The sequence below is a fragment of the Notamacropus eugenii genome, chromosome 2 (genome assembly GCF_028372415.1).
Source record: "Notamacropus eugenii isolate mMacEug1 chromosome 2, mMacEug1.pri_v2, whole genome shotgun sequence".
Taxonomy (NCBI): domain Eukaryota; kingdom Metazoa; phylum Chordata; class Mammalia; order Diprotodontia; family Macropodidae; genus Notamacropus; species Notamacropus eugenii.
The window spans coordinates 328,348,415-328,360,703 of record NC_092873.1 but is presented as its reverse complement, the minus strand read 5'-3'; the positions used below and the strand labels follow the sequence as shown (position 1 = coordinate 328,360,703).

Sequence of the window (12,289 nt, the reverse complement as noted above, 5' to 3'; positions counted from 1 at the left end):
TGCAACAACCTGATTTCCTCTAACAGCAAAGCATCACTATAGTACTGTGAGATGCCTTATTTTGTTCAGTGACCCAAGAAGTCATTTCCTGTCTTTTACTTCAAATTCCATGAAGTTGTGTATAAGCTAAGCTAGGCAGATACTGAGAACCATCTTAGACATGTGATACATTAGGCAAGAGGCAACAAAGAAGAGGTTAATGGATAATTGCAGTGTGTCATTATTCATAAACACAATTATTAGGATTAATTGTTTTCATTTTTTCTTTGGCACAATTTATTTTACTTAGATTAAGGGAGATGAATGCAGAAATGTGCACATGCATGTGGTATTAGGAAGAATATTAATAGCATGTCCAAGGACACTGACATCAGAGTTGGGGAGGGAATGAGGTGATAATCCCTTAGAAATGAGTAATTGAGGTGAAGCTGATGTCTTCTCAGACACTGGGAGCCACTTAAGATGCCTCACCTACTTTTACTTAAAATTGTTCCAACCTCTTAGGATTTTAATTATTCCAATTCTTTCCTACCTTCTCTTGCATCTGCAACATTTTCTAAGGGCATTTTTTCCCCTTGAGAAAACTGCAGACACATCTCTAGGAAAGAAGCATCACTTCATTGACCCAAAGAGTTAAGGCTAGACTCAGTGCCAGCTGGAGAGAGGCTTTACCAATGTGAGTCAAGAAATTGTTCTCAAGGTACCCTAGCTCCTGAAGTCTGTGGAATAAGATGATTGGAACTGCCTACAATAATTCAGAAAATGTACATAAACAGGTTGCCTCTAATCAATTCAGCATATTAAGGAGATGATATTTTACTCAAGAGATTAATTGAGCCCCATGTATAGAACTGGATCTGTGACTGGAGGGGTCCAGAAGTTACCATCCAAGGGCAGACAGTCCAGGAATAGCTTCCATCTTCTATAGGTCAACTTGTTAAAAAAAACAAACAATAAAATGGAGTGTGTATACACTAAAGCATATTTGATTTGGAAAATGTATTTGCCCCAGATAAAAAGTTCTGGCTCTTCTCATGAATTGTCTCAAGTGCTAACCTTGAGTTAGTAGCTCCTTCTATGCTCAGTTTAAATGAGGTCACTGATCCTAAAGTTGGACCTTTCCCAGAAGCTGCAGGGTTTGACAAATCTCTCTCGTACTCTGAACACAAGACCTGGGCTTGAACCCTAGATCTTCCTCTTACTATCTGTGTGATCGTGAGCCAGTCACTTTAACTGTTTAGGCTTTATTTCTTTTAATATTTTGGAGGGGGAGAGACTAGATGCCTTGAATTTGGTTTTTTAAATTTTTTTTTAAAACCCTTATTTTACAATGAATTACTACTTATTCCCCATATAGTTTCATGGGATGTTCAAACAGTCTAGATCATAAAGTTATTTCTTTTCTAGTCATAAGAAAACCTCAATTCTAAAATTTCACTTTTTTTTTTTTACTCTTTTTCATCTTTTTTTCTCAGTACCCTTTTTTTTCCTACTCCTCCCCCAACCAATAAGAAAGCAAGGAAAACAAAACTGATCACAAATATGTACAGTCCTACAAAACAAATTTCCTCATTAGCTATGTTCTTTTTTCCCCCAACTATAAAAAAGCGAGGAGAAAAAATATGCTTTAGTGTGCACTTTCATCCATCATTTCTCTGTTTGGAGTTGGATAGCATGTTTAGTCGTGAGTTCTTTGGAATTGTGGTGGATTATTGTATTATAGATGCTTAAATTTTGGCCACTATTTGTTTATCTTCTTGCTCATGCTACAGACCATATAGTTTGGTCAGTAGCCAATATGATATATTAAACATGTGGTTGGATAGTAGCCTTTAACTAATGGAAATTTTCTCTTCTGCAGTGCTCGTTTTTGCCAAAATTCTCCATTCATATAGAAACCAAGTATGAGGACAACAAAGGAAGTAACAATAGCGTGAGTACTTATTTTTTCTGACCTGACTGTATACATGCTAACTCCTGGAAGGGGCTTTGAAAATCACAGTGATCCGTCCTGATGGGGCAGATCCTGAATGCAATGCAGCCAGAAACAGAGCAGGACCAGAGTCAAGATCACATACAGTTTTTACTTTTTTGTAGCCAGAGAGGTTCTGGCTTTAGGATCTGACCTTTGGTACAGGATTTATCTGTAGAATTACTTTCTTTAGTGTTTTTTTTGCTAGAATTATTAATTCCCCTGTGACAATTTTGTTTCTTTTCATTTCTAACAACTGTCTTTAGGTTTGTGTGTCATTGCCTTTTTAGAAAGCTCTTGAGAGTGAGAGGGAGGGATGTTTTCCTGGGTCATTGGAATCCAGGACTTCTGGGTTCTGTTCCTGATCCTGTCAGTTATTTGGGACAGATTAGCCAATCTATCAGGGAATAGGGGAATGGAAGTTCAGCTTTCCTTTAATAAAATGTTTATGGATGTTTTTACTCCACTATCACTTCCCTTGAACCCTCCCTTTTATATAAAAACCAAAATAATTAAGGAAAATATTGTCCAATATCATATCTGACTACACATGCAACATTTGACACCTATAGTCCACTCCAACTCTATCGTAAATAAAAGTGTTCTTTACTCTACTGGAACCAAGATGGGTGATTTTATATAATATCAATTCAATCAGTCAATCAACGAACATTTATCCAGCACCTACTCTGTGCCTAGTAGATGGATGTCTTTTATTGCTGGTTGCATTTAAATGATTGTATTAGTTGCATGTATTTTTCTCATGATTCTACTTTTCTTGCTCTTTATCAATTCATACAAGTTTTCCCAGATTTCTGTGCAACTCTACGTTTTGTCATTTCTTGTTGCATGATAATCATCACATTACATTTATATATAACAGTTCATCTAGCCATTCCTCAATAGAAGTTTCTACTTTTTTGCTATTTCCAGTAAATTTTGTTGTATATATGGAACCTTTCTGTTTTTGACATCCTTGATAGTTTTTTAATCACTGTTGGTAATGTTTCTAATAAAATAATATTGTATATGGAAATTCTGGTTTTATTTGGTGTATAAGTTTAGAATTTTAAAAAATGTTAATGTAAAATATGTTTTCTCCAGATTGGTGGTACTTATACTGTGTGTACACAGCTCATAATCTAATGAATGAGTCCTACCTTTTGGAGAATCTTACTGTTTCAGAAAAATTTGATGATGTCTCTAGTTGAAAAGGTTGCTATATACCTCCTCACAGAAAAAAGACCAAATAATTAGCTGTTAAAGTAAGTGTAAAAATGTGGCCACACCAGAGGTGATTCCTTTATGAGGTGTGAACGAGGCTCTTGAGTAAATCGGAAAGGAAACATCTCAGTAGTAGTCAGGAGTAGTAAAACAGTAGTAATTCATTTCTCTGGGTGACCTTTAGAAGTCATTTCATTGAGTTGAGGAGACAGACTCAAAGAGGAACCCAGTTCCTGGAGGATCAAATAAAAGGTGCTTGGAACTGGAAAAGAGGAATCTGTAAGAAGCATGTGGAGCTGGAGAACACAAATACAGGCAGTAGTTACTTCACTTAGAAAAGGGCAAGAACATTGAGAGAGCAAGTTTGGGTTGATCAGGTATGGGAAATAATCCTAAATCTCCATTTTCCTCTTAAGTTCCTTCATGGGAGCCTGAACACAGTTTAGTCATTTTTAGTTGCATTCAACTCTTTGTGACCCCATTGGTGGTTTTCTTGGCAAAGATACTGGAGTGGTTTGCCATTTCCTTCTCTAGCTCATTTTATAGATGAGGAAACTGAGGCAGACAGGGTTAAGTGACTTGCCTAGGGATCAAACAGCCAGTAAGAGCCTGAGGCTAGATTTGAACTCAGGAAGATGAGTCTTCCAGGCTCCAGGCCTAACACTCTATTCACTGCAACGCTTAGTTTCCCATTAGCATTACTAAGGATTGGTATTTCCTAGTCAGGCTGTACTTAATTGAAAATATATTTAATCCTAATAATTGGTAGCTTGAAGAACACATTATAGAAACAATAATTTCATCAATGAAATTGACAACTGCATATATTTACCAAAATTTTGAGAGCAATCTTTAGGGGAAATTTTATTCCTCTAAACATTTTCATGAACAAATGAAAGAACAGATAAGTGAATTGGATTTGAAACTAAACAGCTATTAGGTAGAACAATTTTTTTTTAAATTCAAACTGAATACCAGAATAGAAATTTGGAAAACCAAAGAAGAGATAAACAGAATTGAAAGGAAAAAAGATAAATATAACATAGCTTTTTTGAAAAACAAGAAGATAAACAAGTCACTGCAAGGTTTGGGTAGCAATAGTGATAGAACAAAGTGCACAAATAAAACATTTAAAAATACACAAAACAGATGGGTCAGCATTGATAGCGAGAACATAGACAAGCAAAGCAATTTTGATACCATCGGGTAAAACTTAATCCATATTTAAAGGAATAAGTTGTAAGATTTGCAGATTCATATACATTTTTCAATATCTGGCCTTTGTAGACCGAAATGTTTATGTTTATTGATGATTTTCCAGTTCATAAAAATTTTTAAAAGTTCTTTATCAAGGAAATTTCCAGTAAAATTTTCCACTTACGTACCTTTCCGTTTTAATTATAACTGCTTAGATTTTGTTTTGCAAAAACTTTTCAATTTTGTGTAATCAAAATTGTGCATTTTATTTTCTGTAATCAACTGCCCTTTATTTAGTTAAGAATTCCTCTCTTATCCAGAGTTGTAAATAGTTACTTCACATCTCCAGTAATTTATTTTTTTAATTAAATTATTTTATTTGTTTTCAGTGTTCTCCAATCACTTCCATGTATTTTAGATTTTTTTCCCTCCTTCCCTACTCCCTCTCTGAGACAGCATACAGTTTTATATAGGTTCTACACATATGTTCCTACTAAATACACTCTCACCTTAGTCATGTTGCATAGAAGAGTTAAAATGAATGGGAGATACCATAAAACAAAACATAATACAAAAGAAAATGGTCTGCTCCATTGTGCGATCCAGTGCCATAGTTCTTTCTCAGAATGTGGAAGGCATTTTGCCTCAGATGTTCACTGGGAATTTTTAAGTCCTTGAATTGCAATGAAGTACTAAGTCTACCAGAAAAATTCCTCGCACACTGTGGTTGTTGCTGTGTACAAAGTTCTCCTGGTTCTGCTCTTTTTATTCAGCATCAGTTCATATAAGTCTTTCTAGGCCTCTCTGAAGTCTTCCTGTTCATCATTTCTTAAAGCACAATAGTATTGCGTTACATTCATGTACCACAATTTATTCAGCCCTTCCTCAACTGATGGGCATCCCCTTGATTTCCAGTTTTTGGCCACCACAAAGAGAGCTGCTATAAATATTTTTGTACATGTGGGACCCTTTCCCATTTTTATAGTCTCTTGGGGATACAGTCCTAGAAACGATGTTGCTGGGTCAAAGGGTATGCACATTTTTGTAGCCCTTTGGGCATAGTTCCAAATTGCTCTCCCGAATGAATGGTTGGATCAGCTCACAGCTCCACCAACAATGAATTAGTGTTCCAACTCTCCCACATCTTCTCCAACATTTATCATCTTCATGTTTTCTCATGTTAGTCAATCTGATTTAGCATATTAGAGTTGTTTTGATTTGCATCTCTCTAATCAATAGTGATTTAGAGCATTTTTTCATATGACTATAGATATCTTTACTTTCCTCTGAAAACTGCCTGTTCATATCCTTTGACCATTTGTCAATTGGGGAATGACTTGTATTCTTGTACATTTGACTCAGTTCTCTATATATTTTAGAAATGAGGCCTTTATCACATACACTAGTTGCAAAAATTCTTTCCCAGTTTTCTACTTCCCTCCTAATCTTGGTTGCATTGGGTTTGGTTGTGCAAAAACTTTTCAATTTAGGTAGTCAAAATTATCCATTTGCACTTCATAATGTTTTCTATCTCTTGTTTATTCAAAAATTCTTCCCTTCTCCATAAATCTGATAAATATACTATTTCTTGCTCCACTAATTTGTTTATAGTATCAAACTTTATACCTAGATCATGTACCCATTTGGACTTTATTCTTGTATACTGTGTTAGGCATTGGTCTATGCCTAGTTTCTGCCACACTGTTATCCAATTTTCCCAGCAATTTTTGTCAAACAGTGAGTTCTTATCCCAGAAGCTGGGGTCCTTGAGTTTATCAAACAGGAGATTGCTATATTCGTTGACTACTGTATCTTGAATACTTAACCTATTCCACTGGTCTACCCCTCTGTTTCTTAGCCAGTACCAAGTGGTTTTGATAATTGCTATTTTATATTACAATTTGAGATCTGATTGGGCTGGGCCAGCTTCCCTAGCATTTCTTTTTATTAGTTCCCTTGATATTCTGGACTTTTTGTTTTTCCAGATGAATTTTGATATTATTTTTTCTAGTTCTGGAAAATAATTATCTGATAGTTTGATTGGTATGGCATTGAATAAATAAATTAATTTAGGTAGAGTTGTCATTTTTATTATATTGGCTCGGCCTACCCATGACCAGCTGATGTTTTTCTACTTCCTTAGATCTGACTTTATTTGTGCAAAAAGTGTTTTGTAATTGTGTTCATATAGTCCCTGGATTTGTTTTGGCAGGTAGACTCCCAAATATTTTATGGTGTCTACCTTAGCTTTAAATGGGATTTCTCTTTCTATCTCTTGCTGGTGGGCTTTGTTAGTAATATAAATGCAGATGATTTCTGTGGGTTTATTTTGTAACCTGCAACTTTGCCAAAGTTATTTATTATTTCAAGTAGTTTTTTACTTGATTCTCTGGGATTCTCTATGTGTATCATCATACCATCTGCAAAGAGTGATAACTTAGTTTCTTCTTTGCCTATTTTAATTCCTTCAATTTCTTATTCTTCTCTTATTGTCCTGTAATTTATTTTTGATAAATCTATTAGTAGCTTATTGTGGTTTATGTGTGAGTTGCCAGCCTGCATATAATTTCTGCCGGTCTTCTTTCCAGTTCTTCCAAAAGTTTTTGTCAAATAATAAATAGCTAACGTTTATATAGTGTTTACTCTGTGCCAAGTACTGTGATTGGAAGTAGGTGCTATTATCATCCCCGTTTTACAGATGAGGAAATTGAGTCAAACAAGGGTTAAATGACTTCCCCTGGGTCACTCAGCTAATAATACCTGAGGTAGGATTTGAATCCAGGTCTTCTTCACTACAGGCCTGTTTCTCTCATAATTCTCCATAGTGAATTATGTAGTTAGTGTGCTTGGATTATTTAATATAAATAGTATTTTCATTTTATTATTTTAACCCGACGCAAACATGGGCAATACTTTCTCTTTTATTCTTTGGTCTTCCTTTATTTCTATGAAGACTGTATTCCTAGAAGTCCTCAGAGTGTTTTAGTAGATAGATTCCCAAGGATTTTATAGGACCTGTAATTATTTTCAGTTTAATTTATTTTTCTGTAATGTTTTTTTGGATTTTATTAGTAATATGCTAAAAGGCTGATTGTTTTTGTGATTTTATCTTATATTCTGTTGGTTTAGCAAGATTATTGTTTTAGTTAGTTTGTAAATGAATCTCTAGAGTTCTGCAAATAGCAATAACTTTTTTTCTTTGGCTATGTGTATTCGTCCAATGGCTTTATTTTGTCTTATTATAATAGTCAGCATTTCTAGAACCATATTAAATAATAATGATCCTACTTATTTTGTCCCTGATCTTCTTAGAAAGGCCAGTAGTATTTTTCCATGACATAAGATGTTGGCACTTGATTTTTAGATAGGAACTCTTTATTATGCTAAGAAGTAAATTTATTCCTAATTTGTACAATATTTTTAAAGTTTACATTTTTAAAAAATATTTTATTACATATCTTAATAGTAATTCTATGATTTTTATTATTTTTAAAAATAATGTGATCAGTTATATTTATAGTTTTCCTAATGTTGAACAAGACCTATATTTTTAGTATAGTCTGGTCATTGTCTATAATCTTTTTGATATTTTGTAATGGTCTTTTGGCTAATATTTTATTCAACATTTTTGCATCAATATTCATTAGAAATAATTGATCTATGCTCTTTATTTTTGACTTGGAGTTGTTATTATTGTTGTTTTAAACCTGGACATTCCAGACACTGGCTCTGACATTTCTTGGCATTTTCAATTTAATTTTTCTTTACAGTGGCGACCTGTGGATTCAACTTTAAATTTTCTTTCTTGGTTTAATAGTTGTAGACAGTTCTCTTATATTACTTCTTCAAATAAGTCATGCAGGTTTTCTGTTTGTAATCTTTTTTAGTTAGTCCGATAATTCTGAAATTCTTTTTCCTCAAACTTTTTTCCAGTTATCTTGTTTTTAATAGGTACCTTATATTTTCTTCTGATTTTTCAATTTTTGACACTCCCTCCCCGCTTTGAGCATTTCTTGTTTTCTAATAGAATCATTATTTGTTGCATCTTTAGTGTATTTTTGTAGAGATCCCACTCTTTGGATAAGGTTTTTCACCTCATGATCCAATATTTTTATCTCCTAATGTGTTCCTCAGAAGCTGCAATTTCATTTTAAAAAATCTTCTGCTTCCTTTCTTCCATCAGCTCTTGGACTCCTTCTAGTCAAACCATTATTTTTATTTTTTTCTTTCCCTGAGGGTGGGCTTGTAATTATTACATATTTTACTCTCTTTTAAATTTCTTGCATATCCATATATTCAAATCAATTGTTAAGTCTTGTTCTTTTTACCTTTATGCAATCTTATATGTATCTCCTTCACATAAGGGAAGTTTGAATTCAGTTGAACGGCCACACTTGAGGACATTCCCCCCCTCTGTAATAGTCCCTTCCCCTCTAAGACTCTCTTCCATCTACTCTATATTTATCCATGTGTTTGTATAAATTCCCTGTATTTATCTTTGGTGCAATGACATATATTTTGTGTCTCCCAGGACCTGTTTTTTGCCTTTTTTTTAATGCTTTGTGCCTAGCACAATGCCTTATAAATAGTAAGAGCTTGATAAATATTTGACAGTTTGATTCTTCTGGGTTTACCTCTTGGGCTTCTCTTAACTGACAATATTTCTTCATTACATTAGGAATTTTGTATTCTCTTATGTTTCATGTCAGCTTCAGTTCCTCTGCTGGGATTTGGTGCAAGGGTCAGGTTCTCCCTTTTCCTTCAACCTGTGTATTGGTGGCTAGACCCAGGTTTTATCCCCACTGCAGTCTGGATGCCACTACTGCTAGTAGACTCCCATTCTGGATGACTTAACAGGGTCCTAATCCCTCTTCATGCCTTCAGCTGCCCTGAAATAGGGAGAGATAGGGCCAGATCTGAACCATGCTCTGATTCAATGCCTCCTCTCTGTTTTAAACTCTTGGTAGCCCATCCCTATTTCCTCTACATACAGTAGTTTTGGGTAGAGATAGCTTTGTCCCCTGATATAGCGCTGGTAGCAGGACTCCAAGTGGATATTGGAAAGTATACTCTGATTTCAGTCATCTTAGATAAAGACCCCTGAGGTATATAGAGGTGGTGCCTCATTTCCCTCAGTCTACTTATAATCACCTACTGAGTGATGTGATTGTCCCCTGCTGTAGCTCCAATAAGATAAGCTAGGATCTTGCTGATTTCAGCCCCTGTTTATCAGAAATCATGCTGGCTACAGGAATCCAAAAAGTGCTCCAATCAGAGCTCCTGCAGCCTTCCAACTGGCTTCTTATATACCCATAATATGGATGGAGGAGCTTACTCATATTTAATTTTGGTTTCATTGTATCTTAAAATTCTGCTTAGAGAACTCCAATTTCCAACCAAATTTCATTCCTAGTTTCTACTTTGCAAAGTTTTATTTCCATTTTGAATCATTCTGGAGATTCTAATTGCTTTTCCATGATCTCTAGGCAGCCTAGAGGATTCTTTGTCATTAGGTCATTTTGGTTCATTTTCCCTCACATTAGTGAAGTCTGGCCTCTCTTTGAAGTTTTGCCCATTTTTCCTTCTATCTTTCTGATCCATTTGTTTATCTGCTTATAAGCTAAGTTTTTGACTTGGGTTTTTTTTCTCTTGAATTTTTGGTCTCAGCTGTTCTTTTATATTCCCAGTCACTTGTCTGTTTTCCAATGTTTGCTGAGCGATTTCCAACTGAGACCAGTGTGTTCATTCTAGGGTGCCTTTTTCTCCAGCTGAGCTTAGGAACTCAAGTGAATTTGGGGGAAATAACCATGTGTATCCATGTAGTGACCATCCATGATTCCAGAGGACGGATGATGAAGCATGCTATCTAACATCTGACAGAGAGGTGATAGACTCAGGGTACAGAATGACACAAATCTGATTTTGGGACATGGCCAAAGAGGGAATTTGTTTTGCTTAACTTTGTGTATTTGTTACAAGGATTTTTTTTCTCTTTTTTGAAAAAATTGGGGTAATAGAGTGGGAAGGAAAGAAATAAATTCTGTTATTTGAACAAATAAAATGTAATTTATAAAAGAAGAGGAAAAAAAGATGACTGGTCAATCTGGCTTACAAAAAAAGGATTGGGGACCCTTACCTTTAATTATGAACTTCTGGAAAGCAGGAATAACCAATGCCCTCACAGGATGGGAAAAAAACACAGTGCCCTCTGAATGTTAAATTTTTGTTGCACTAGGCAGAGACTTTATTATCTTCAAAGAAAATATTTCTTTATGTCAGAACATGCCCTGGGTTAAGTAAACATGGGAAGGCCCTTTAAAATGTTTAAACTGGTACAAAGTGAATTTGTTCATTGTGCTAGTGTACCTGTGCAATATTTTTCAAATGCCCTTGTCCTTTAACTCTGTGGTGCTGTGGAAAATATGCTGGACTTAGAGTCAGAAGAACTGAGTTGAAATCTTCCCTCTTCCCCTCAATATCTGGGAGACCTTGGGCAAGTCATTTAACTTCTGGGCCTGTTTATTTATAAAGTGAGGGTGTTAGACTAGAAAACCACCTCCAAGATTTCTCTCTGCTCTTTATCTATGACCTTTATCTATGATCCTTGACATTACTTAATTCTTGATATGTTGTGATCTTTTCCACCCTCTCACCCTCCTGCTTCCTCCCTCCGTGTCTTTATGACATGAAGCATGTGGCACTCCTGTTAAATGGAAGTACAGGTACAGGTACAACAAAGGTATACATAGTCAATATTACCAGATGGGTCTTTCTGCCTATTTTAGGTGGAAATGTTTATTTTGGATCCTCATCAGTTAAAATATTCAACAAAATCCAAAGTGTTACAATTTATTATTTTCTATCTCTCCCATTACCCTTTGGTAGACCCTAGTTCTAAAAGCTAAAGGTATGAAGATATAGTTTTTTCCTACATCTGATACTGCTTTTAATTAAAAGCACTAGATTACATACCTAGATATGCTGTTTCCTTTACTTTTAACTCCTAGTTAGGCAGGGTAGATGGCTTCATCAATTTCAATTCAGAACATGTCATAACTCTGAGGAATATATTATTTGCCTAATAATAATGCAAGAGTAGTTCCAGCTAATATAGACTTCCCCAAGTCATGCCATTCTTTTTACCTCTATCTGAAATCTTGTTCTTCTTCCAGCTGCCTATGATTTAATGAAATTGATGATGAGGATGATAAAAAACAATAATTATATGAAAAGAAACTAGTGTGATCCTATTGATTACTGGCTGGAAAAAATGTAAAAATATTTTCATCCTTTTATTTCATCCTTCAAGTAGCATAGGAGTAAATTAAGTTTTGTATTTAACTCCTCATGTCTCATTATTACAAGTAAAATTAAATGTAGTTATGGTAATGACTAGACATAAATAACTTCCTGAGTCACTTGAAAAAAAACATAACAGTTATGCCATGGGAACCTGCAAAAAGGACTTATGTTAACTAGTCCATAATAGGAAAGTCTTTTAAAATTTATAGTCTTTTATCTTATGTAAATATTAATAAGAGTTTTTTTAAGGGAACATTTAGTCCTAAGAAGGAAGGTTTTATGTTAACATTAAGTGCTATTATTTGTCTAAGGTCATAAATCTACATTTTTGATCGCTGGTCCTTATTATTGCCAAGGAGCATTTAAAATTGGGTGGTTACTTGTTTGGGAAAAGTTCATCCTCATGGAAGCTGCTGTTGCCTGATTATTGGTTTTGGATTGGCCTGACAGTTGGCACCTTCTTCTCTATTTCCTTCTTTAAATACAGCATATCCCCTTGTAAAAGGAGATATTCAAGTGTTAATTAAAGCCATCTTATAAATTTCAGAATTGATGGGCAAGAGTCATGCTCTAGTAATCATATGTTTCCTCTGT

The 12,289-nt window shown here is 34.8% G+C and overlaps 1 protein-coding gene across 7 annotated transcripts in view; it reads left to right on the top strand.

Annotated features, from left to right (window-relative positions):
- Positions 1-12,289, top strand: part of PITPNC1 (phosphatidylinositol transfer protein cytoplasmic 1) — a 378,124-nt gene that overhangs the window by 209,529 nt on the left and 156,306 nt on the right. For 6 of the 7 annotated variants that reach the window (XM_072645460.1, XM_072645455.1, XM_072645461.1 and 3 more), the window contains one exon: positions 1,862-1,933. The exons of the other annotated variant lie outside the window; for it this stretch is intronic. In XM_072645460.1, the coding sequence (XP_072501561.1) occupies positions 1,862-1,933 (72 nt within the window). The remainder of the gene's footprint in view (positions 1-1,861; positions 1,934-12,289) is intronic. 7 annotated transcript variants of the gene reach the window in all.